Genomic DNA, 27,213 nt, shown 5'->3' with positions numbered 1-27,213 from the left:
AAGATCTAGGCTGGGGTAGAGACTAACAATGGATTCCCAGAAGGAAGGATGTTCAGACCGCCAGAGCAGCAGCCAATGTGGTCTGTATATGGAGGCTGTCACACAGAAAATGAAATACATTCAAGAGATCTATGCAGAGAAGTGAATACAGAATAATGTATAATGGACTGGAAGGTGGGTGGAAGCTTGAGGAAACACGGGGGTTTGGGGGGCAGGGTGCCTTTTAATGCCATCATTGAACAGCTTTTCCATTCAGCACACGTCTTAGGACAACAATGTACATAGGATATTGCAATAGAAATGACATTATAGTTTTAATATTTTATAAAAAGAACTTTTGGGAACAGAGAAGAAAGTAGAGAGTGGGAGGAAAGGCCAGCCCCCTTACCTGAAGATGGTTCAGGTCTCACTTGCCCTTAAGGGAAGGCCATATCCATTTCAATGAATAGCCATTCCCACTTACCTATAGACTACCCTAAGCAGAATGATCCAACAAAAGACCCACTTCCCTTCTCCCTTCTCTAAACTTTCCCCTTCAGTCATAATCAGGTCCCAGTCTCAAGAGCCAGACCCAGTAACAGCTTAAGGTTCCCCCCCAACCCCCCTGCACTGTGACTCCGGACTTCCAGGGGAATGTCCCCCACCTGCTGCATCTGGCTTCTTGATAGGCAGGGAAGTTCGGACAACAGCCCCCACAAAGTGCCCAGAGTGACCGAGCAGTCCCTCCCAGCAAGGCTCTGAGCCTGCATTTTCTGCCCTAAGAGTTTCTTCTGTCTGCTCCTCCGCACCCTCTAAACACAGGCACGCGGGCGCTCACACACGCGCGGGGGCGCTTACACACGCGGGCGATCACACACACACATGTACACGTGAGCTTTCCCACATATTCACGGGAAGCTCTCACACACATCTGGTGGCGTAGGTATCTGACCCTTGCTTAAGCGTGGCCAGAAGCACGGGAGCATCAACAAGGAGGTCTTGGAGGGAGGTGGCGAAGGGGGAGTAGTGGGCAGGAGAGTAGGGAAGAGGCTTCCTGCTCTCTCTGGCCCTGCGTCCAGTACCAGACTCCTTCCCAAGTGACTGCGACCCCCGATACCAACAGCCTCCACCCATCTCCACCATATACCCCATTGTGCAAGCATTTCTCCCATTGCTGCCTTTCTTTGTGGTTCTCCTTTGCCTGTGGCCCTTTAAATCGCGTTCTATCCAGAGATTCAATTGTAGGGGGACAGAGGGAGGAGAACCCGGGGCGGGGGGAACGAGAGGAGATGGGGAGGGAGAAGAGAGGAGGGCGGAGAGGAGGACAGCAGAGAGCCTCCCGCTGTTCTCTCTAGATAGAAGGGCGAGGCAGACCGGTGAAGGGGCGGGAGGTTTAGATGCCTCTGCTAGCTGGACCTGCGACACCAGAGTGGCTCAGGGCGGCTGCCTGTCCGTAGGCAATGCCTGAGGCTAGGGGATCCCCTGGAGAGCCCTGAGAGCCACCTGCACCGCCTTGGAAGGATCGCCAGAAGTTAGCCCCAAGGGTTCAGAGAAGCTCTCTGCACTACAAGTAAGTTGTCTCCTTTCTCTTGCGTCCCTCCCCCAGCCCAGCGACTCCCCAAGCCGGACCCTCACTAGGTGTCCTGTGGTTCTAAAAGCAGGCTTTCCCCTACCGGAGCCTGTCGGGTTGAGACAGGATGGGAACAAGATCCGGCGGTCCAAAGTTCAACAAACTGAAGCTGGCCTCCCCAGGACCATAAACGCCCTGCTCCCAGAACCAGACCAGGATACCTGCGGGACTGAAACCTTCCATCTTTGGTTTGCTTGGCCAGGCCTTGGGAGGAGATAGAGAGAACCTTGCTCCCAGAAACAGCTTCAAGTGGTCGGGTAGGGCGACCCCCTGGACTGTAGACTCTGCCCCAGCTGCTTTCTAATCTAACTGCTTTGTGGTACCAGTCTTCTCAGCGTTGGTCACTACCTGTATGCTTTCCTTCTTTTGAAAGAATTTCTGTGATTGTTCAAAAGAAGGGTTAAAAAACTGGAGGAAGACAAGCTGTAGCTTTTTCCTGATGGTGGCTCTCCTTGGAGATCTGCTCTGTAGCACCTGATTCTGACAGGGCCTCCTTCAACCGCAAGGGCAGGCCACTAGGAGGGGGGTTTTCTAGCCTGGGACTGTGGAGCAGTGTTCAGTGTTGGTTTCTCGAAATTTCATGGGATATTCCCAAAAGGCAGTGGAGGCTCTAGCCTGCCGAGCATCCATACCAAGAGCCTGGGCGCTATCGAGGGGAACCTTTCAAACACCAGGCAAACATTGGGAATGTGAATGCTCTCTGTGACCCTTCTCAGTTAAACGGAGACTAGCAATCCTGTTCCACAGCACAGAAATGGCACCTCTGAGCGGGTGAGTAACTGAGATTACAACGGGAGAGTCTCCACAGTATCTGACTCCAAAGTGTAGCTATTCTTTCTCCTAAGCAAGCTGCCTGGGACACGGAGCATGGGAATCCCTGCGGAGAAACAGGGGACAGCAGCGAATATTTACAGAACCAGGGTGTTGAGCTGGAATAGGATCCTGGGAGCTAACCTGTGGGGCAGAACGAGGTTTTCTTGCTTTCTAGAGGGCACTAGAGCAGAAGACTCTCTGAGCTCTAAAGGGAGGTTCTAGTCTTCACTGTCCTCGCCAGCCCCTGGCTTCAAATCCAGAACTTATTACCAAACACTAACCCTGTAAGGTGTTCCACCTTCCTGGGATCCACGCCTTTGCTTAGGGATAGTCTCTCTCCACCTCCTTTGTTATTTGAGAGGCAGGGTATCCCTATTCAGACCTGGCTAGCCTAGTACTCACTATGTAGACCAGATTGACCTCACAGACACCTGCCCACCTCTGGAGTGCTGGGATTAGAGGCATGAGCCACCATGTCTGTTTTACATGCATGCAGTCTTGAGTTCCATCCCAGGGTTTTCCAGGCTCTGGCAGGTGAGCTGACCCGTGGGATTTATAAAAGGATTAAATTGAGCTGTGCCATCAAAGGCTTGGCTAGACTCCTTGGGATCAGAGACTTTTGAGTAAGTCGCCGATATACTTATCTTACAGGGGAAGGCTCAGCTTCCAGTGGGAGTCCTAGGGAACAGGGTGTACTTGGGGGCATGGCAGCATCAGACCACCACTGAAAGAGGTGCTATCCCAGAGATAACTTCATCCTCCAACAGCACCCAGCCATCTTCCCCACGCTGACCACCTAGCTGCTCAACAGCAAAAGCACCCACCACTCTGCGACCGCCTCTCCAAGATGGCTACCTACTGCTGGCCGGGCACTCCGAAGCAGCACTTCGTGCTTAAGAGCACATCTGCTTTAAGCATAAAATGAGTGTGTTCTATGCTCCATCTAGCAAGCAGGTCAGTTGTGGGAGGAGAGAAGGCAGGAGGGAGGGCAGGAGATGGATGGTTTTGGTCATCCCTTCTGCCCAGAGCTGTCCCAAAGCAGAAATTCCTATTCTGTATAAGTCAGATCTCAGAAGGATTCCCCAGTGTAGATTCCCCTGAGGCTGCTTTCTGTATCCTGACATTCAGAACACCTCTTTTCATGGGTTCCATGGACATATCAATGTATCCTTGTGACAGTATCCTGTTGGCCTTGCTTCCTCTGGTACATGATGCACAGGCTGCAAGGTTCCTCTGTAAGGGACCTTACAAGTGTATGACTGGGTTTCTGATCCATGAATTCAATTCAGGAGCCTTCTAAGGCCACTGTGGTCACCTGTGATGAAGTTTAATACATAGCAGTGTGCTTGGTCTCTGGTTCCCACTCCCTCCTTAGATGCTGGGATTCTGAATACCTTCTGGGACCAAGCCACCAAAGGGTATGCTGGAAGTTCAAATGCCTGAAACCTTCATCCACTTCTGAACACTATTTAAAATCAGCTCAGCATCCAGTTGATCACCTAGCACGCACCAAGAATACATTATTGTTGGAGTTTTTCGAATGTAGTCATTTGAGCAGGGTTTTTTTTTTCCATTTAAGAGAACATTAGGTAAAGCTTGCCTGTATTTTCCAAGCAAATGCTGACCAGAATTTTAGACTGAGGGTGGAGGGCAATGGGGCAAAATTGAGTCGGGGGCAGGGATCCATGAGTGGCTCTGTGTAACCATGTTAGAGTAAGCTTTTTGCTATGTGTTAACTGGTCACTGAGAGGCAGTGTTTCTGAGGGGACCCATCAGCAGCTGACTACTAAGACACTTCTCAGCCATGGAGAAAATTTCCCTTCTCTTTGTCTTCCTTTTTTTCCCCTCTAGAGACGGGAGAATGGGAGTTCAGATACAAAGAATTACTGGGAAAAATGTGAATAAATTTACCTGAATGTATTTTTTTTTCCAAAGCAATTTAGGAAGTGGATTTCTTTTAGATTATTTTAAAAGCCGACAGAGGAAAGGCAATGGGAGGGACTGGGTAGCTGTTCTGGGTGTCTGGTCCCGCCTACCTTGACTTTCTGATAAGGGGGCTATTCTTGTCAACAGAGCCCAGGGTGACATCAACCTTTGCCAAGAGCTGTGTTAAAGCTAAATGTCACATAGGACCCTGGAGATCCTGGCTAGAGGTTAAATCTTAAGTTCTTCTGTCAGTCCAGACCAGAGCAGGCTGAGAGCAAAGGTCAGGGATAATCAGACCCATAAGCAGGTAGCAACTGCTCTTCCTGGTCTCCAAGGACAAGTGCATAGGCTGACCAGAGTCTGGGAGAGATGATAAAGCAGACAGAGCAGGGCAGGGATTGGCAAGTGCCTCCTCTCCTCGTGGCCCTGACATAGTTGTTTAGGCTGGGAATTACTGCCTGTCTCTCAGCATCTTTCCCATCCCAGACTCCCAATCTTACAACTAGGGAGACCTTAGTGGGAAAGGGGCAAAGCAAGAACCAGGAGGACTCAGATGCCATTTGGGGCTGAGGCTGTGTTCTAAGATTCTATCCCTCAGCCATCTTGACACTGGCTCTGGCCACTAAGAATTCAATACTTCAGCTTGGTGGGCAGTGGATCAGAAAAGTGACCCACATATGGTACTACCTCTGCCCTAAGAAGGTAGTTGTCTCTAACGCAAGAGAAGCCATGGATGTCCAGGTCCCTAGGGCCCTTTACAAAGAAAAGCTGTCATGAGAGCCAGCTAACTTTCATAGAGCACAGAAACCTCAATGAACAACAGCCTTCCTCACCCTCATCAGGTAGGCTTGCTTGTTTTGTAAACCCATCTTTATCACGTGAACCATAAAAAGTCACTCATGTCCCTTCAGACCGCACGTGAAGCCCATGCCTTATGCAAGTGCTTGAGATAGAAGACCAAATTGTACACCTTGCCTCCTCTACCCTGAGAGGGGTTGTGACTTACAGCCCGGTTGGCAGGTGACAAAAGAGACACAGGTAGAGAGTGGCCAGCAGGGCAGCCTCAAGGAAGGCATGCAGGGAAGGCTTCTATAGGGCCTGGTAAAAATAGATCTGCTAGTGGCCAGAAGGCGTGGCTTACAGAGGAATGAGCATCAGTAGACACAAGACAGTAAGCGAACAGAAAGGAAGAGCAGAGGCTGAAAATTGGAGCTCCGGGGGCTGGGCATGACAGTCCTGGGGAACCTATCCCAGCCTCATCGGTGGCTCTCCCTCCACTTCTGATCAACACCTACACCAGCACCATTATATGTCCCCTCCCCCTCCCTCACTGCCTGACCTTGCATCTTTCCCTCTGTCTACTCTCACTCTCATGAAACTTTTTTTTTTAAAGATCACTGTCTTAGTCAGGGTTTCTATTCCTGCACAAACATCATGACCAAGAAGCAAATTGGGGAGGAAAGGGTTTATTTGGCTTACACTTCCATACTGCTGTTCATCACCAAAGGAAGTCAGGACTGGAACTCAGACAGGTCAGGGAGCAGGAGCTGATGCAGAGGCCATGGAGGGATGTTCTTTACTGGCTTGCCTCCCCTGGCTTGCTCAGCCTGCTCTCTTATAGAACCCAAGACTACCAGCCCAGGGATGGCCCCACCCACAAGGGGCCTTTCCCCCTTGATCACTAATTGAGAAAATGCTTTACAGTTGGATCTCATGGAGGCATCTCCTCAACTGAAGCTCCATTCTCTGTGATAACTCCAGCTGTGTCAAGTTGACACAAAACTAGCCAGTACAACCACTATAACTCGTATGTACTGTAAGCAATAACCACCAGGGCACACTACCATATCCTTACCCTCTTTCTCTCATATCGTAAAACTGACCAAATGGTTGCCAATAAACCTGTACATATGGGCATGTTGTATGCTTCCCCAGTCGCCCTGCCCATCCCTCAACCCTGGCAGCTGCTACTCTGCTTCTTCCTCCTTTCTTTTTTTTCCCCCTGTAATATCAAGAATGTGATATGAATACAATAATGAGGAGATTGACTCTTTTCACTCAGTACAATCACCTGGAGATTTGGATTACTTTGTGTCTGTGTGTCTTTGTGTCTCTGTGTGTTTGTGTTTTTATATGTTTGTGTGTGTGTGTTGTGTGTGTGAGCTGTTGCTGAGGGTCCACTGTATGAAAACATCACAGTTTATTTAGTCACATACCCATTAAAAGACATCTGAGTTGGTCACAGTTCAGAACTGTTATTAACAGTGCTTCTATTAATATTGATGAGCTGGTTTTATGTGAACCTGAGCTTCTATTTTTCCACAAAGAATGCCCAGGAATACAATTTCTAGGTCACAGAGTAGTAATGTGCTTAGTTAAACTTTCTTTTTTTAAGTCAAGGAGATGTATAAAGACTGGTTAAGAACGCACATTGCTCTTTGAGTAGAATGGGATTTGGTTCCCAGCACCCACATTCGGAAGCTCACAATCACTTGTAACTCATGGGTGCCATCAAGTCTTCTCATGTTTGAGTCCACAGGCTGTCCTGGCAGGTGGAGAGTGTGGTGGAGGACGGGGCAGGGACTGCTGTCTGTCCAGGTAGAGCGAGCAGCTGAGGCTGACCTGGCTGCTGGTCACACTGGGTTGTAACTATTTACCAGACTGGAAACTGAAATTCAGAATGCACAGTTTAGGGCAAAGTAAAATCCTAGCATGCAGGAAGCCTGGTTCATCCTCAGTACTCTATGGGCAGAAGGAAGGAAAGAGAAACTAGATGTGGAGTCTCCATTCCCTTCCTCCTGTAGGTTCAAGGCTGGGCTAGCCTAGACAGGGCCATCACAGAGAAGGAGTCTTTGCTTGATAGTTGTTGTGCTTTATAAAAAGAAAAAGAAGGGATATGTTTGGTGGAAGTGTGGTATCGCACGGGTAAGGGGGTAAGGGGGTGCCCCTGCAGGCCCATGCTGAGGCATCCCTTCCCTCTGAGGTACCAGCCACATGATGGAATAGTATAGAATAGAGTTTATTTAGGACATGGAGAGGGGAGTTGAGAGGATAGTAGAGACACAGAGAGAGAAGAGGACTAGAGGAGTAGAGGCTGTCCATGAACACATGGGGGGAGGGGGAGGGGAGGGAAATCAGGAGAGAAAGGTCAGAGAGGGGAAGAGGGGAAGAGAGCAAGAGAACAAGAGAAGAGAGTGAGGAGGGGGCAAGCAGCCCCTTTTATAGTGAGTCAGACATAACTGGCTGTTGCCAGGTAACTGTGGGGCGGAGCCTAGAAGAAACGCTAATAATTAGTGTACAGAACTCACCTGCATCAGGTAGGTTTCAGCTGTGATTCTGGGGGCCTTACCTACTGTACCCTGGCTCCCTGGTTCTTCCCCATGCCTGGCCCAGTTTTTGCCCTCTCACACCCAAGCTTTCCACCTTTACATAAACATGTATATATTCTCCTCTTCTGCTTTCTTGCTGTTTCCTTTTTGCAGACTGTGTGATCCTGTCTAGTCATACTTCACGAATTGGCACCAGACAAGGAAATCTGTCCCCCCAGGCCTTAGAAAGGAAACAAGGGGTTTTTCACTTTGACTTAATTATTAATCCTCTTTATTATTTAATGCAGAATTCATACAGTGCAGGGTTACAAGGAAGAAATGTATTAGAATTACTCTATTTGCTTTCATAGGCAGAGCAGGCTTACAAAGAAAAAAATATGGATACAAATGTGGGGTAAATGTGAAATGGATTGATTTGATTTTCAAGCCCTTTTATTCGTGCTTTTTTGTGCATCTTCTGCAGGGGACAGGGAGACTGCCTGTGGAATCTGCAAGCACACCCACAGCCACGTATCAAAGTGAATGGATGTGAGGAGCTGTGGGTAGCCCTCAGCTGCTCTCCAGGGCGAGCCATAAAATTTCCCAGCTTAAGGGAGCTGGCAGTCAGTCCTCTCCAGGACGTACTTACAGGATTTTTTAATGCATATTTTTGTCTTTGTATTTACTCTGAAGGACTGAAATCTGTAAGGAGCATGCTACGTCTCTTCTCTCTCACAGTTGCAAGACAGGAAGGCCAGCCCCCTAGAAAGCTTACAAACACTACTTAGTCCCTTCTCTGCTTTTTATCTTAATCACAAACTTTCAGTATTTTTGTTTCTATAATGACAAGATGGCCTGGGGATTAGTCCTCGCCACTTCTAATTGGGTTCTTATTTCTCACCAGCCCCAGAAGCTGATGCAGGAGGATTTATGACTTCCTTAGACAGGTGATAGGGAATTGCCTAAGGATGCTGTGGGAGCCAGCAGCCAATCACTGCCTTCACGGGTAGCCTGAGGCTCTGAAGACCCCAAGCTCACTTTCTGGTGCTCCTATGGTACCACCTGACCCTTTTGTTGTGCATGAGAGGTCAGGGCCACCTGTGAGACCTGCTATGAAATCATTCCATGTCCCATTACATCCTCCGTGTTTCTGAGGATATCTTCCCAGGAAGAGGGGCAGTACCCTGCTCGCTCAGGGACCTTCACTGCAATTCTACAATGGGCTAATGTTATCAGTCTCATGAGCCAGTGAAAGGACTTTGGAAGAACCCAATAGAACTGCAGAAGCTACTGCTATCCCATGGTGATAAGTCTGTAAGGTAGTTGTACCAGTCGGTATCGTTTCTTACCACACCTGCCCTCAACCCATGCCAACTAAAGTGAAGCGGGCAGGGATATTACACAGGGATTTGGCAAGATGGAATCTCCGGACAATATGGCATGACTTTCTTGGGCATTTTTCAGTTTTTTACAAGGCAAGAGACGAGGGGTGGGGACCTATTGGATAGCATGTGACCCAGGGAAGAGCTGTAGCCAGGAGAGGCAGAATTACAATTCAGAACCGAGATCACTGGATTCTGATGGGCAGAAGAGCTCGGGGAAGCGTGGGCTCTGGAGTCAGACCAGGGTCCGCTCAGTGCTGGGCTCTGCTTCTTCTTGTTATGTGGCCTCAGGTGAGTTCCCTGCCTGCTCTAAATCCCAGGCTCTATTTGCATAATGGGTGCATGGTAGTTATCACACACTGTTGTCAAGGTAACAAAGGTAAAGCCCCCGGTTCAGAGGTGTCAGTTTGTATGCACACTCGCGGGCACACACACACACACACACACTTCCAGAGCTTTTCTGTAAAGAAGTCAGTGCAACCTGCTACAAGGGATACACTGGGCATATGCTGAAATTAAAGTGGGAAGAGTCTGAAGCCATGGGGACCACAGCCCAGACACCTGCTTCTAAGGATGTCTTGGTATGTAAGTCCAAAAGAGGCGAAGCTGAGTAACTGCAGCAACCTGAGTCCTCTGCCTTCCTCCCCAGCTTGACTCAATAGTAATTTGGCCTATGCTGAAGCCATTTTGGGGGCTCTCCTCCAAGGAGCAGAGGCAGGTAGGGTGCAGGCCAGGGTTGTCCAGAGCAGAAGTCAAGGCAAGTCTGACAGATGCTCAAGGACTGCGTCTGAGCAGAGCTGATAGAGAGGAGGCCCTCTGTTCACAGCTCCCTTTTATGGAGTTCTTCTCAGCCCAGAACCCAGCAACCACAGCCCCGCCCACCCACAGTGATGACCTGACACCAGCTATTCCTAGAGTCACACTGTCCCTGGCTCTACACTCCACTGAGTGCCCTTTACCCTGCTCCTGGAGCATGGCCTATGCTCACTCCCTTTAAAGCCACATGTAACCTTAGCACTATGGCATTGGAAGAGCCCCTGCCTAGGGCCTTCTGCTTAGAGCAGAGATAAGAGAACCACACACTCCCCAAGCTCTCGTGTGCCCCTAAGAAATAGCAGTAGCCAAGGTATAAGCGCTGGAAACTGCATTCAGCTCCAGTCCTGCTATGCCACCATGACGGACTGCTGGTGATCAGCATCCACTGCATCTGAGACAGAAGCCAGCCGAGAGGTCACCTGCTCTACTCTCTTATTCGCACAGCTTCCCTGAAAGGCTTGCGTTTTTTCAGTGAGAACCCCACCGCTACCATTAATAAAATGCAGGACCATGGTCCAGTGCCTAGTGTGCTGGTCTCTGCAGCCCTTTAGAAGGGTGCTGGCTGGTGAAGAAAAGGTACACTCTTGGGATACAGAGTGCCCTAGCAAGCCAACTGCATGGCAGAATGGACTGGGAGGACTGTAGGGAGTTGGCAGGGCTGGTGGGAACAGAGGAGCCAGCCCTTGACCTCGCTCTGTTGGGGAATGTGCCCAGATTGAAGCCCTTGCTTTCTTCTGCCATGACTGACTGCCTGTGCTCATGGCACCAACAAGAAGAGAAAAGCTTTGAGATAAATGTGTGCATCACTTGAGCCCTTAGTCCCAGGATCACTGTCACTCAAAGTACAGTCTACCAGTCCTGGGAGAAGGACCCTCTCCATCTCAGTAGCCCAGAAACTTACCTTAGAGACAACAGCCCAACCATGCTTCACAGACACCTTTCCTTTACATTGCACAGTGTTTCCAATGTTGAGTTCATTATCACCACATAAAATAGAATTTACCCTTTCAGTTTGCTTTTTGAAAAAAAAATTGAGTCAGAGTCTCATTACATAGCCTAACCTGGTCTAGAACTTGCTATGTAACCAGGGCTGCTCTCACACTTAACACCCTCTTGCTTCAGCCACCTCCCAGTGCCGGGGTGAGAGCCACGTGCCGCCATGCCCAGTTTCATCTTCAGATCTTTTCATTTCCAGATTTTCTAGAAAAAAGTAGTGGAGCCTCAGCATGCTGTTAGGACCATCCTTCTGGATGTGCACGTGGACGCAGCTTGCAACAATCCCCACCGTGCCTTCCTATGTCCCACGAGCTCGGAACAATTTTGTTTACATTTACCATCTGTTTGGATAATTGCTTTTTCCTAGACTAAAGAGAATCAAGTATTTCAAGTCTCTATAGAAATCATCTAATGCAAACCAGGTTTAGAGACATACTTACAATCCCAACCACGCTCCGGAGGTGGAGACAGGGGGATCAGAAGGTTCAAGATCCTCGTTGACTTGAGGCTAGCCTGGGATGGTAAGTTGCCATATTTAAAAAATGCAAAACAGGGTGTGAGAAAACATTACATTGAATTAAAATGTCAGAAAGATGCAATCTGCATCAGTCTGATAAGTAGCTATGCAGCATCCTTCCAGGGAGAGCCCAGCACAGCCGCTACTCGCCAGCCTCTCATACCTCGCTTTTGTAGGTGGCAGAGTTCAGCGCTCATCCTGGCTACTGTTTGCTGCCAGCATGCACAGTGCATTCGGCAGAGTATGCAGGAGGAGTGAAGTATTTGCCCTGGCTCCTGGCAGAGGCAGACTCGCTCAGATGAAGAGTAACCCAGGGGTGGGTGTTAAGGATGGAAACAGTGGCTATCACAGATGGTCTCCTTTGTAGGGTCCGTTCTCTAGGCAGACACTTCTGAGAGAAAAAGGAGGGCAGCGTTAGTGATTCTGTCAGGAGAGTTGATGTTCCATGGACAGTAGGGGCTCTCAATCTTCTTGGAACAATGAAGGACACTTGGGAGCAGGGGATCCTGACCTATGGCTCCTGGGGTATCAGGAGGGAAAGGCAAGGGCAGAGAAGACAGCCCTGGGGAGAGCAAGCAGAGAAGCAGCCATGCCACTTTCAACCTGGGAAATATAGCACTCAGTCTTAATTTAATTGGCTGCCTGACACAGATCAGGTGTCGGTCCATCTGACTGCAAGCTGGGTCAGCTTGACTTGAAGCCATGGGAGCAGAGAGCATCTTGGTCAGACTCGGGGCTTACAGGGGGCAGCCAGCACTCAGAGCATACCAAGAGGAGCCTGGCCTGGCCTCTCAGACACTGCAGCCTTAAGCAAGCTGCTGACTGACTGCGATTTTGTCATTTGCAAAGTCAAACTGTTAAAAGGGACTCCATAGATGTGTGTGAGATGATACAGTACATAGGCACCCGGCAGAGACCGGCTAGGCATTGGATACCCAAGCTGTTATTCCTGCTTGGCCTTCCTGCCAAGGTGTTGTTGCTCAGCTCCCCTGTGGGCACTCTCGGTATGACAACTCAGCCGACCCTCCCTCACTTCCTCAGTCACACCAAGTTAAGAACAGTGCCTTGGATTTCATGTCATTCTCTACAGAGCTGACCTGTTGGTCATTGTGTTCCCTGGAGCCCAGTGCGCTGGTTGAACGCAGAGAATAGAACTGTAGTCTTCACTCATTTGCCTAAGAGAGACCCCAGAATCAGAACTGGTTGTCCTGTGCACTTAGGGTGGAGGCAGCCCTGTCTCTCAGGAAGACACTGAAGGCCACGAGCAATGATGTCACTGGGAGACCTTGGGAAAAATGCAGACTCAAAATGCAGAAAAACCCCAGACTCAGTCAAAACATGTATTTCAACAGTAGCTCCCATGAATGGAAGGCATATCAAAGCTGGTGTGGCGAGCTTCTAGGTTCCTCTACCCCCAGGGCCTAGCAAAACACAAGCATTAAGTGGGAACTCATATCAAAGCTGGTGTGGCGAGCTTCTAGGTTCCTCTACCCCCAGGGCCTAGCAAAACACAAGCATTAAGTGGGAACTCATTAACCGACTAATTGCCTGGCTGGCTGGATAAAGCCATGTGTCTCATTCCCTTGAGCTTTCATACTTAGTACCTATGTGCTGTGACCCAAACTGACCCAGGCATACCAGCCAGGAATTCAAGAACAGACCTCACCTAAGTTGATAAACCCAATAGCTGCAATATGATGAAATTTCTCATTGAAGTCCCTGTTGGGTTTTTAAAGATTTATTTCTGCTGCTCTTTGTTCCATTAAGCTTCAGAGTGCTCTAAAAAAGGGTTTCACTTTAAGAATATGTTTGAAAAGCTGGGAAATCAAGATTAGCCCTTTGGGAAAAGCTAACTTTTTGGTATGGTTTGCACATAGGTTCTTGGGGGTGGGGGAGTATAGACTGGCCTCTCTTTAAGGACGAGACCACAAGATGAGGAGATTGGGACTTGTCCAGGATTGAATTGTACCAAGCCACCCCCACCCAGACCCCTGAGCCCTGCTTATCCACTGTTCCAGGGACAGTACCTCTGTCACCCCTTCCACATCCACCCCAGGGCGCCTGGCAGTCTTGCCATGGGTTCTATGTCCAGCTGGGGATGCCTGTATGTATATGGAGCTTTTCTCCTGACAACTGGGTGGCCAGCAGCAGACTAGGGGATAGAAAAGATGTGAGAAGAGAATTGTGTGTTTGTTTGGTTGGTTGGTTGGTTGGTTGGTTGCCTAGTTGGTTGGTTTGGTTTGGATTTCAGAGACAGGGTTTCTCTGTGTAGCCCTGGCTGTCTTCAAACACAGAGATCTGCCTGCCTCTGCTTTCTGAGTACTGGAATTAAGGCATGCACCACCATGTCCTACATGTTTTGTCCCAGTGGGCATGCTGTCCTAGACTGCCTTCTGGGCTGGGAGGGTGTCAAAAACCTTCACCTGTCACATTCTGCAAGGCCAGGCTGAAAGCGTCAGGTCCCAGGACCCCTGGGTTCTCACTGAGTTCTGAGGTTTCAGGTTTTAAGGGCTCCCAAATGCCCTGCTCGGGGACCACATCTAATGTCCAGCTCCACTGCTCAGAGTGCCCTCTCTCCATGGCTTTCTTGCCCCCACTGCCCATGGGGCCCTGCTTCCTCCCCAGAGCATCTCTACGCTTTGCTGCCTCAGGTGGTTCTTGGTAAGGGGCAGCATCTCAGAAACAGGAAGCCAGCAAACTGTGCAGGCCAGCCTCAGAGGAACTGCTCACAGCTCCTGCCCTAGTTCTGCCGGAGGTGCACCAGCCAAAAGGAAGCATTCTAAGAGAGTTCTCCAGACACTGTCTTGGGAGATGAGGCAAGGGGTTCCTAACTGTGGTGTGGAAAGTGGAGGAATCAGAATCTACAGAGTTTACTCACCAGCACAGCCTTGTATGTGTGGGGTGGGGACTTAAAAATAATAACCACACTGTCCACCCTTAGTGAGATTTTGAAGCTCCCATTTTTTCCCTTTTGCAAAACAAAGACAAAAACAATTTCCCTCAGTATGAAGGGTATGGAGCCATGGGCTCATGAGCTCTCACCCTTGGCCTCAGGACCTACTGCTCACCTTCCTTGACAAGTGGTGCACTCAGTGTCTGTGAACTGAGGTGACCTGGTTAGGGGCCAGCAGATTCTACGTGGAGCATCTATCTCTGCCCTGTTTCCATTAATGCACAATAGACGACCACAGACCTAATGTCTCAAAACAGCATCTACTTAGCATCAGAGGTGCAGCCACGGGCTGATCATGACCCTGCTCAGTTCTCACAGGGAGCCTGAGCCCCTCTTCCCTCCTCCTAGAGATAGGAGACATCCAGCCTCTGTCCTTGTAACACTGTGGCTTCCTTGCCAGCCGTATCTTCTCTGTTCTGAGGCAGGCACTTTCTTGCTGGGTAGACCCTTTCTGACTTTAAAAATAATAATAATAATAATAATAATAATAATAATAGGAAGAAGAAGAAGAAGAAGAAGAAGAAGAAGAAGAAGAAGAAGAAGAAGAAGAAGAAGAAGAAGAAGAAGAAGAAGAAGAAGAAGAAGAAGAAGAAACCTATTAACTCCTGCTTCAGGAAAGCCAAGTCCCTCTGAGGGTGGCAAAAATTAGACCAGGTTAACATCACCCTCAAACTTTACCAACCATGGGAGCACAGTCCCCAAGTCCTAGAGCTTCTGGGAGTGGCTACAGGAATAGGGATCATGGGGCAACTTAGAATTTTGCCTGGCTAAATGTGCCTTCCTTTTACTGGATATAAATGTCTTTTATAGTGCCTTTAACACTCCCTGCTAACCGGTGTACATTTGAAAGGGGCAAGGCAGCCCAGCCACCAACCTGCTTGGAGCATTTTCATATTTTAACACTGCAATGCAGTAGTTACAAGGAAGTTGGAGTCCCTTTTGTAGATCGTTAGTCTTGTTCATAAAGGACTTTAAACACACACTCAAAAGGAGGCTCTGGGTGCATTTTCTTAGAGTTCAAAAGAAAACCTTTTGGCCAGACAAGCTGAAAAAGGGATACATAAGAGAAATCGAGATAGCCATGTCTTTTAAGTCAGAATTCAAGAAAGCAAGCAGGTTCAGCAACAGCGATGGCAAGCAGCTCTGTGGTGGAAGGGAAAGAAGCTATAGTTTGCCCAAAGTGTCAGGGAATGTACACTCAGGATTTCCGCTGGTATCCAAGCAACCAAGCAAGCAAGCAACAAACAAACAAATGATACAGAGGGAAGGAAAGGGAAACGTTATTGTGATTGTTCTTTAGTTAGAACTTAGAAAAGTGGGCGGGCTTACAGAAGCTTTTTTAAAAAGTGTTTTAGTTTACGTGTATGGGTATTTTGCATTCACGTATGTCTGTATGCCATGTTCAGGCAAAGCCCACTGAAATCAGAAGAGGGCATTGGATCCCCTGGAACTGGAGTTAGAGATAGTTGTGAACTGCCATGTAGGTGCTGGGAATTGAACCCAAGTCCTCTGGAAGAGCAGCCAGTGCTCTTGACCAGTGAGCCACCTCTCCAGTCCCATGGCAAAAAAAAAGTCAAAAGTAGCTGCATTGGAATGTAGGGGCATCCTTCCCATTAGAAGTAATTATCCCTTAAGTTGACTTAGCAAGCCTTCACGAGCATCAGCTTTCCTGTGGGATACTCTCCTGGCCAGTGATTGACAGGCCTGGATGAATTAACTCTTTTGTTGTTTTTGTTAATTAAAAATTTTCTCATATGCCAAGTTTTGATCATATTCTTTCCCCGTCCCCAAGTCCCTCCAGGTTCTACCCACCTTCCTAACCACCCAACTTCATGTTCCTTTCTCTCTGATTTCCGCCTTCCCAGAAGACATCAGCTGGGGACAGTTACTGCATTAGGAATGAGTCTTTGTGTCCACTTCCCTTCTCACTGCTGGGATATTTGTCTTGTTTGAATTTACATAGGTCTTATTATGCTGCCACATGCTCTGTGCGTTTATGTATGTATTAGTGCCATTGTGTCTGGAAAACACTGTTTCCTTGGAAGCACCCGCACCCCTGGCTCTTATGATCTTTCTCCTTCTCTTCCACAAAGATCCCTAATTCTTAGTAGTGGTGGAGGTGAGTGGGTGGGTGGTGGTATTGATAAAGGCATCTCATTAGGACTGGATACTATATGGTCTTTTACTCTCTGTATGTAGTTGTGGGTCTCTGTGTTAATTACAATCCACTGCATGAAGCTTCTCTAATGAGGTTAAGCAATGCACTGGTCTATGGGTACAGCAATATGTTATTAGAAATCATTTTATTGCTCTTATTGCCATATTTCTTTAGCAGAATAATAGTATCAGGTTTTCCCTCTAGGCTCATGGTCTATCTAATCTAGTTCTTGTCCTCTTTAGCAATGTCCAGTATGGATTTCCAGTACAGAGTGGACACTAAATCCAATTTTGAAGAAGTGGTTGGAATCTCCCATCACATTTGTGCCACTATTGCCTATCTTGCAGGCAGGTCTCAAAGAGTTTATATCGCTGAGTGATGTTGATGGTTATCTTTCTCCTCTGATAGCATGCGAAGAACCTTCCAGCAACATGAATGTTAGTCAGTAGGGGCAAAGCTTTCAGGTGGGCACCAGCTCAATTTCTTCACATTTGACACAAGTGTTATCTTCAACAATAGGCCTTACCATAAGGGTATGGAGTATAACCAATCACATGTAATGTTTTGAAGGGGAAATCTAGAGGAGCCCATTGGCCAGTGACTCAACGTTAATGTTTTTCCTTATTTCTTTCTTTTCCAGACAGGGTCTCTCTACATAGCCCTAGCTGTCCTGGAACTCATTATATAAACCAGGCTGTTCTAGAACTCAGAAATCTCTTTGCCTCTGTCTTTGTCTCCCAAGTGCTGGGATTAAAGGCATGTGCCACCATGCCCAGCTTCAACATTAACTCTCAAAGGAAGAGATAATACATAATGTTCTAGTCTTTACTGCAGATCTGGACTACAGATTACTTTTTTAACTAGAAGGAAGTTATGGTCTATTAATAGGCCTCAGTAAAGCTCTGGAACATCCACCCTTTCATCTGATATTTTAAAGCTTCAACTTAAGCAATGCTGACGCTTTCCTGGCCCCCATCGAGGTCCTCCAAAGCTTTCCAACCTTATCTAGACACCTAGCACACTTATCAGGCTTACCCAGAATAGTACCCAGATCTTTCAATAGGGACATGAGTGTGTCCTCCTCTGGATGTCTTTCTCTAATGTACTCCATCACATGTCCCAAATCTTAAGGGATACAGATGATAACCTATGGTAACCTACCACATATTAGAGAGAGAAAGGAGGAGTCCAGAAAGATGTTTGTGAATCCTATTTTCATAGGTGGGAAACTAAGACTCCCAGTCCAGTGCTCTGTCCAAAAAGCTCCACCAAGTCTGAGTATATTGTTCTTATCAGACTGCTACACTCCTGGACTCCTAGCATCCTAGACCACCGCATGGTCCAGAGCTTTTTTGCACTGTGCTGAGTATCTCGGGGCATCTTTTGCCCCAAGGTCTATTTAATGAATGTCAGTTTCACTCATGCACCATCTCAGATACAGCTCCTTTGATCTGGCCTCCTTTGAGTCTCTTCACCTATGTTTCATATCAAAGGGACAAACCTTTGCTGGACTTGAAGCTGTCTTTGTGGAGACCTTTCATCATGTTGTAGTAATTCTTCTCATCTACAGGCTAAGGGGGCAGCCAGAAGATAAGAGCAGTAACAGGGTGAGCAGGTGTAATAGGATTCACTTAAGTTGGTGGCTTAAAGAGAGCAGCCAGGATACTCAGCATGCCTCTGGTAGGCCTGCACCTTTTTTTCCTCCCTTGCTGCTACACACAGCTCTGTACACACTATGGATTCAAAGAAACAGGGCTGAAATGTAAAGTATTGGTAGGGTGAGCCTGTGTTTACCTGCTTCACTGCTCTATGTCTAACTCCCAGTTGAGGGGCTGGACAAAATTAGCTCCACATGTAATATTCACTTAATGAAGATAAAAGTAATTGAATTGATCCCAGGACCTGATTTGAAGTCTACCTATATTGTCCCTGGAAATCTGTTTGAGTTGCTGGGCACACACGCACTGGAAACCAGGATTTTCCAGGATGAGCCTGCTCTCAAGTTTTAAAGAAATCTGTGTAGTAATGGTTCCATGATCGAGCAGTTTAATGCCCACCTTGTAAACACTACTGAGAAATTAGGTGCTTGAATTTTAGATGTTCCTTCTCTCTGTGTGCTTACAATTTGGGATAATTGAGCATTACATTGCATTTAAATTCAAGGAAGGAGAGATTATAAATTTATACAGTCACACAGCTTAACCACAGAGACACAGTCTGAAGAAAATGCACCATTAGGTGATATTGTAGAGCTTGTTTATTCAAATTAAGATGGCCAAGAGCAGGCTGTATTACTATGTGACATTGTCTTAGGGGACCAGTGTTGTCTATGCAGTCTACGGTTGGTCATAGCACTATTATGTGGCACGGGACTGCATATTACTAATATTTATATCCTTTGTAGTTTTCCCCATCATGGGCCCCAGGCAAGGAGGGAAGAAACAGTAGCTGGGATATATAGCAAAGGAAGCTGAGGCAGACGCAGATAAAACTTTCAATGACTCACAGAGCAAGTCTGTGCATAGTGAGCTCAAATCCAAGTCTACCCTGCTCACATTGGGCAGATCAGGAGTCGGAAAGGGGAGGAGCTTCCAGGGATGTTTCCGTTTTTGATTAAATCTGGGACTCCAACCCACGAGATACTGCTGTCCACAATCAGGGGAAGTCTCCCCTCTTCAGGTTTCTCTCTCTGAAACCACCCTCACAGATGAGCCCAAACTTGTGTCTCATTAATGACCTACAGAATTCTTAACCCAACCAAGCTGACTGTAAAACTTAGTCATCTAGCTGCATTTGTATCAAAAGATGGCCTAGTAGGCCATCACTGGAAAGAGAGGCCCATTGGACTTGCCAACTTTATATGCCCCAGTACAGGGGAATGCCAGGGCCAAGGGGTGGGGGTGGGTGGGTGGGGGACTGGGGGGGGAGTGTATTGGGGACTTTTTGGATAGCATTGGAAATGTAATTGAGGAAATTACCTAATTAAAAAAAAAAAAACTTAGTCATCACACTCTGGGCGCCTCAAGGAATATTTTAGGCGTAGGCATGGCTCTTAACTCAGAAATTTGCAACTTTCTCCTACAGCAAAACTTTTTCAGACATGGGCAGAAGTATCCTACAAAATATCATTGTGCTTCTAGTCCATCACAGGGCCCTCCCCTATAAGAAGGCATGAAGGGTATTTTCAAAAATAGTAAAGAAACAATGTAGAAAATCAGCAGAAGGCAGAGTGTACTTTCCCATATGCCCAGATTACTCGCTCTCATGGCCCTGCCTTAGCCCAGCCCAGCACTTGTGGCTAGAAGACCTCACCACAACACTTCAATTGGAACCCTATGTGGGCTACCACTGCTGGGTCCCCAGGAACACAGGGGCTTTGGGGCCACCAGCATACTTTACCAGGTTTAGGAATCTCTGATCAGATTCTCAGCACAAAGACTCACCCCTGAAGCAGGACAAGATCCTATATAGCGCTCTGTAAAGATGGTCCATTTTCCTTCATTTTTCATTTATCTTTGTAAATGTCACATTTGAGAGCAGGGAGCAGGTGGCCGTGTGCAGTGTGGAAATGGCCAATGAATGTCTGAGACAAATGGCCCTTCGCAAGCGTGACTCTTCGATATGACATTTTAAAGGTTACCTTGGAATTGCCTAGGTGGCAAAGGAAAAGATATGCTAGAGTCATAAGATTTCTCAAGATGGCCAAAATTACTTTGGTTGGCCAGTGGGGCAGGTGATTCAGTGGTCTGTGTCATCGGTATTTTGCTCTTGTCCCCACTCATCTCTACAGTCTTGTGATCTGTGCCAAAAGAACTCATCCAAGGCATTGAGAATATAGTTAGAAGATGGAGTTTATTACAGACTAGCACAGGACCCCCTCAAGGGTAAGAACAAACAATGAACAAAGAGAACATTGTGTAGATGTACATTGTGGACAGACCACACTATTTCTAGTAGACCTGAAATACATAGATGTCTTGGGTTCATATCTGTTGTTTTGATAAAACACTCTGAACAAAAACAACTCATGGGAGGAGAGGGCTCATTTGGCTTATAACTTGCAAGGCACCTTCCATCATTGAGGTCGGGGCAGGAATTCAGGGCAGGAACTTGGAGCAAAAGAATACTGGTTGCCAGCTAACTCTCTGGCCTGCTCCCTGGCTCGTGTTCATCTAGCATTCTTATACAACTCAGACCCACTTGCCTAAGGATAGTGCTGCCCACAGTGGGCTATGCTACTTTGTACCAATCATCAGTCAAGACAATCTCTCACAGACATGGCCAAAAGCCAATCTGATGTAGTAAAGCTCTCAATTGAGACCCTCTCCTCAGGTAACTCTAAAATGTGTCAAGTTGACAGGTGAAGCTAACTAGTACAATATCTTCCCCAAGGGGAATTTTCCTGTCCAGATGATTGGTGGATCAATTTTGACTGACTCTTACAGGAGTTGGCATTGATATGTATAGAATAAACACTGGTAGACCTGAAACCAGCTTTTATTTGTTTTTTATTGGATGTTTTCTTTATTTATATTTCAAATGTTATCCCCTTTCCTGGTTCTCCCTTCAAAGAACACTGTGCCCCTACCCCCTACCCCCACTCACCAACCCACCCACTCCCGCTTTCTGGCCCTGGCATTCCCTTACACTGGAGCATACAGTCTTCATAGGAAAAAGGGCCTCTTTTCCCTTTGATGTTTGATTGCCATCCTCTACTGCATATGCAGATAGAGCCATGAGTCCCACTGTGTGTGCTCTTTGGTTGGTGATTTAGTTCCTGGGAGCTCTGGGGGTATTGGCAAGTTCATATTGTTGTTCCTGCTATGGGGCTGTGAACCCCTTCAGCTCCTTGGGACCTTTCTCTAGCTCCTTCATCGGGGACCCTGTGCTCAGTCTAATGGATGGCTGTGAGCATCCACTTCTGTATTTGTCAGGCACTGACAGAGCCTCTCAGGAGACAACTATATCACGCTCCTGTCAGGAAGAACTTGTTGGCATCCACAATAGTGTCTGGGTTTGGTGATTGTAAATGGGATGGATCCCCAGGTGAGTCAGTCTCTAGATTGTCATTTCTTTAGTCTCTACTCCACACTTGGTCTCTGTAACTCCTTCCATGGATGTTTTGTTCCCCCCTTCTAAAATGGATAAAAGTATCCACACTATGGTCTTCCTTCTTCTTGAGTTTCATGTGGATGAAACCAGCTTTTAAATAGTTATAAATGGATGTTGTCAGAGAATTCAGGATGTCCATTGAAGAACCAGATTTGACTCAGGTCCCTTTCCTCTGACTAATAACTTGAGCCCTACCATTCCTGTCCTAGGCTTCACATGATCTTGATTATAAAGAAGAGTTCCACCTCTCATGTCCACCAAGTCTGCTAATTTCTAATTGGCTACCTATCAGCTTATAGAACACTCACCAGAATGGTTCCAAGGTGTTCCATAAAATCCCCAAACTAGTGTTAGGGAACTTCCCACGAGGGACTGCCCACAACTGGATTCCAAAGAGAGACATACCAAAGCCCAGGGTGAACTTCCAGAGTGTGTGCCCAGATTCAAGCCTGCAGGAGAAAAATGTTCCCTGAAGGGGTCTCAGAGTGGTAAAGATATTTTGTTTCTCAGTTAGTGCAACAAAGAAAGTGATGGCCTGTGAGAATTATACATCCAGGAAAGGGTATTCTTGTGAAACCCAGGAAAGAATGTTTATGAAGGATGCCCTCTGGTGTCATATGCCAGGATCAGGGCTCAAAGAAAAATCTGGAATTAGCAGTCCATTATCTGAAGCTTGAGCCATAGAACCCCATCATGTCTTTAGGGTTAAACCTCTGGGCTAGAGCAAGGTTAAATCAGATTCCAAACCTATGTTGGCCAAATGCTGCTCCAAGCATTGTTTTCTCAACTGAAAAAAAAACTGGGCAGATTAGCTCAGCATGGTGACATAACCCAGCCATACCAGCACCACAGACTCAACAGGATGGTTCATGTTTGAAGCTAGCCAGCGTGGGCTGCATAGTAGCTTCCCAACCAACCTGAAACTATGTTAAAATAAAGGATAAACAAACAAAAATTTAAAAAACAAAGAAAAATGGACAGATTCCAACAGTCTCATCACCTGTGGTAGAATTAAACAAGCGAATGGAGCTACGTTTTCTTAGCTCAACTCCTGCCCCGGAGGAAGCTGTTCTCAGTAGCCAGAGGGGTTCACAATCTTTCCAGTCTTTATCAGAGTCTCAGTGCATTTCAAGTGGGCTTGTGCAGAATGTCAAGAAGGCAGTAGATGGAATACTCCAAGCCTCCACGTGGCTCTTTGAAGTGGCATGCCCTCTAAAAGCAGTCCTTTTGAAAGCCCTGGGGTACGGACATCCCATCTGTCTCAATTGCTCAGGACTAACTAGATCAGATTTTTCAAGGGTGCATCCACACAGTGGTCTGTCATTTTAATAAGTGCTCAGACGGCCCAGGCTCCCCACTCAGACAGCAGGAGTGACCACTCACTGAACCAGACACATGCTGTCTTGTCCTTTCTGTCAACTGCTAAAGGATGCCCAGCACAAAGAAGGGAGACAGAGGGCCTCAAAGGCCACCTCGGGCTTGGGGCCAAGTGACTAGGAACCTAACATCGGCCTTCATACACTCCTTAGATCTTCCCCTGATTTCTTATGCATCCTTCCATTCTTCACAGAGTGGTGCTTTTAAACCACAGTCTGTGTCACATGATCTACCCTGGGCTTCTGGGATGTAGCAAGGAATAAAAAAGGCACAAAATCCTGCCCTTGAGTACCTTATATCCTAGCAAAAGATTAGAAATCCACATGAGGGGAAGGAGAGCGTCTCAATGGTTAAGAGCACTGGCTGCTCTTGCAGAGAGCCTGGGTTCATTTCTTAGAACCCATATGGCAGCAGACAATTGTCTGTAACTCCATGCCCAGGAGATCTGATGCCTTTTCTGGCTCCATTGACATAGGCATGCACATGATATACATGCACATACAGGCAAAACATACATACATACATACATACATACATACATACATACATACATATAAAACAAGTGATAATGTGGATCGCAATCTCTAACTCTGGCAGGCTAGATTATAAATTATAAATGTCATTATAAATGACAATCCCTTGAGAGTTCCCAGACGGAAGTAGCCTCCAGTTCCAAATCTTTACTAATCAGAACAGGGCACTTCACTAATGATAGTGTCATTTTAATTCACTGTATCTCAGCTATGGCCGGTGATTCTAGGAATGCTATGAATCAAGACATGGAGATAGGAGTCACTTCCCAGGACCACAAGAAGATTCCCAAACAGGCTCGGGATTACATCCCCATTGCCACAGACCGCACCCGCCTGCTGACGGAAGGCAAGAAGCCACGTCAACGCTACATGGAGAAGACTGGCAAGTGCAATGTGCACCACGGCAATGTTCAGGAAACCTATCGCTACCTAAGTGACCTCTTCACCACCCTGGTGGACCTCAAATGGCGCTTCAACCTTCTGGTCTTCACTATGGTCTACACCATCACCTGGCTGTTCTTTGGCTTCATTTGGTGGCTCATTGCTTACGTCCGAGGTGATCTGGATCACGTGGGTGACCAAGAGTGGATTCCTTGTGTTGAAAACCTTAGCGGCTTTGTGTCTGCTTTCCTGTTCTCCATCGAGACAGAAACAACCATTGGGTATGGCTTTAGAGTCATTACAGAGAAGTGTCCAGAAGGGATCATACTCCTTCTGGTGCAGGCCATTCTGGGCTCGATTGTTAATGCCTTCATGGTGGGGTGCATGTTTGTAAAGATCAGCCAGCCAAAGAAGAGAGCAGAGACCCTAATGTTTTCCAACAATGCCGTCATCTCCATGCGGGATGAGAAGCTGTGCCTCATGTTCCGGGTAGGGGACCTCCGAAACTCCCACATCGTGGAGGCCTCCATCCGTGCCAAGCTTATCAAGTCCCGGCAGACCAAAGAAGGTGAATTCATCCCCTTGAACCAGACCGACATTAATGTGGGCTTTGACACTGGTGATGACCGCCTCTTCCTGGTCTCTCCACTCATCATCTCCCACGAGATCAACGAGAAGAGCCCTTTTTGGGAGATGTCTCGTGCTCAACTGGAACAGGAAGAGTTCGAAGTTGTGGTCATACTAGAAGGAATGGTAGAAGCAACAGGTAAGACACTTGGCCCTCCTCAGCCGTGTGATCCACTTCCTGCTCCGTGGAGCTTAGCCTGCTGGGGCTCTCTCGGGTGCAAGTTTGTGTGCAAGAATCCCAAGATGACAGTGAGGGCAGTTCTATCCCTAATGTGACCCAAGGGCCAGTTACCCAAGATAACTGGGTAGTGTGACCCAAGACCACCAGCAATAGCTACCATGGGCTGAACTCACCACCTTCTAGGCATGGTTCTAGATTTTAAACATATATTACAACATTGGGCCTCTAACACCTCCATAAAGGAGAATTCATGGTTTAGAAACAGAGACTCAGATGTGAGAAAGCACTGCCAAGCCAGGAGGACTCCAGAACCAGCCCTCATGTCCACTAGGTCAAAATGCTTCCTGTCCTACGACATGCATGAAGTGACATGGAAACCTGGGCTGAGTAAGAGAGGTGGCAGTGTCTCCTTAGCTTTGTACATCAGTGGTTCTCAACCATCCTAATGCTACGATCCTTAAATGCAGTTTCCCATGTTTTGGCGATCCCCATCAATCATAAAATTATTTTGTTGCTACTTTATAATTCATAATTTTGCTACTGTCATATATCATAGTGTAAATATCTGGTATTCAGGACATATGATATGCAAACCCTGTGATTCACACATTGAGAACCACTGCTATACATGTTGTGGGCCTCATCGTTAGGAGAGGATGGTTTTGCTCTCTGTTGCTGTGATAAAATAGTTTGACCTAAAGCACCTTGGAAGAGGAGAAGGTTTATTCTCTATTCATCTTATAGGTCCATCATGGACGGAACTCAGGGCAGGAACTCCACAGAAATTGTGAAGGCATACTGCTTACTGGCTTGCTCCCTCTTGCTTTCTCAACTTGCTTTCTTCTACAGCACAGGCCCACCTGTCTCAGGGGAGTATCACCTACAGAGACCTGGAGCCTCCACAACAATCATTAAACAAAACAGCCCCCCCCCGACCCCCTCCCCCGACATTCTCACAGGCCTCTCTGATGGCGGCAGTTGAGATTCCCTCTTCCCAGGGGATTCGGGTTTGGGTTAAGATGACAAAGATTAACCAGTTCAGATGGTACCCAGTGTGCAGCCTTTGCAAAGTTCACTCACAGCCCTTATATGTAAGAGGACCTATGCCCCAGATCTGTTGAGAGCCACAGACACTACCCTCATGGTCAGCTCTCCTGCTTCTTGGGAGGGAAAGCACATCTGACAGATGCTGTATCCGTCCTCCTTTTCCTTCCTTCGCCTTAGTTGACCACGTGGACTGAGCAGCATGCTAACACAGAGTGCTGACCTGTTCAAAAGTCACCCGTGCTCAAAATAAGACATCTGTTTCCAAACCTCGCAAATAGCATTTATATGATTTTCATCCCCTTTCCCAAATACAAATACTGGATCTCAAAAGGGCTTGGCAGACATTAAGTGTTCATACTCCGCTTTCCTTTACAAGGCTCCAGCTTTTTTTTTTTTTTAACACACCATACTGGACTCTAAGATGTTAGAGGCTTGTTAAAGGTGGATAAGCGTAACTTGTCAGCCCTTGGGAATCTGGTTACTGGGGGGGGGGGATGGGGGACTGAGGCAGCATCTCTATACGTCTTCCTAGTTCCAAGTCAGAGTCAGGCAGGGTGATGGCGGGCCCTAGGGACTATGCCAAAGGCTGCCTGGCCATCTGCTAGAGGGCCGGAGCCTAGCCAGGAAGCATATGGTAGCAGCTGGAGGAGCCCCTGGGGCTGAGGACAGTCAGGAAGCAGGAAGCTGATTCTTGTACATGGGGACTCTAGGGTCAGTGTGTCCTTGGTAACAGGGTCAGCATAGAACACAGGATCACGTTCTAGGGAAGGAGCTCCACTGCAAGCTCCTGAAGAAGAGATCAGCCATAGACAGTCTCACGGACCCCTGGTGATGTGCTCCCGACCACCAGCTCTGCCCAAGGAGAGCACCCACAGACCACCCAGCAGAGGGAGTAGATGCTGGCCCCGTTTGCCTGCTCCTCCCACATTTCCCTGAAAGCCCTGTCCTATACCGCCCTGCCCTAACACCACCTGTGCCAGCTAATCGGTGTTCTCTGTCTGTGGAACCATGAGGGTGACTGAGACCACCTACTCACAAATGAGCTGAGCTGTTCCATTGTCAGGCTCATGGAAGCCAGCCCTGGCATGAATTCAGGCAGAGTTTGAGCAGCATAGCTCATCCCTACCCTTCCTATGTGAATCTGGACAACATGCTTGGCCTGTCTGCCAATGAAGAGGGTCATGGGCTGGTGGGAAGCTAAAGGATCAAATGGAGTAGCACAGATGAGACTCGGAGTTATTGAAAAGTAACAGTTGCAAGCAGCCAGGGTCTCTGGCTACAGGATAGCCCGTGCCATTTCCCTAAAAGACAAACAGAAAGAACTATGGGAAGAGTCCTGAGGGACCTCTGCAGGCACTCTTGTGGGAGTCCTGTGCTAGGGTCTTTTCATAGTCCCGGAAGCCTGCAGGAACAGAGTGGGGTGTCTAGTCTGGCCAGTGTCCAGCTTTGGGTGTTTCTACCTTTGCTGGGATCATGA

The 27,213-nt window shown here is 47.6% G+C and overlaps 1 protein-coding gene across 2 annotated transcripts in view; it reads left to right on the top strand.

Moving 5' to 3' along the window:
- The first annotated feature begins 1,313 nt into the window (after positions 1-1,313).
- Positions 1,314-27,213, top strand: part of Kcnj5 (potassium inwardly rectifying channel subfamily J member 5) — a 33,684-nt gene continuing 7,784 nt past the window's right edge. Inside the window, exons 1-3 of one of the 2 annotated variants that reach the window (XM_029481847.2) lie at positions 1,314-1,549; positions 1,641-2,380; positions 23,709-24,647. In XM_029481847.2, the coding sequence (XP_029337707.1) occupies positions 23,711-24,647 (937 nt within the window). In that variant the 5' untranslated portion in view covers positions 1,314-1,549; positions 1,641-2,380; positions 23,709-23,710. The remainder of the gene's footprint in view (positions 1,550-1,640; positions 2,381-23,708; positions 24,648-27,213) is intronic. The other variant, XM_029481846.2, reaches the window with a different exon arrangement.

This window comes from Mus caroli, unplaced genomic scaffold, assembly GCF_978045245.1.
Source record: "Mus caroli unplaced genomic scaffold, Mus_caroli_1 scaffold_11, whole genome shotgun sequence".
Classification (NCBI taxonomy): Eukaryota; Metazoa; Chordata; class Mammalia; order Rodentia; family Muridae; genus Mus; species Mus caroli.
Note: the sequence above shows the minus strand (reverse complement) of the source record. Positions and strands in the feature narration are given on the sequence as shown.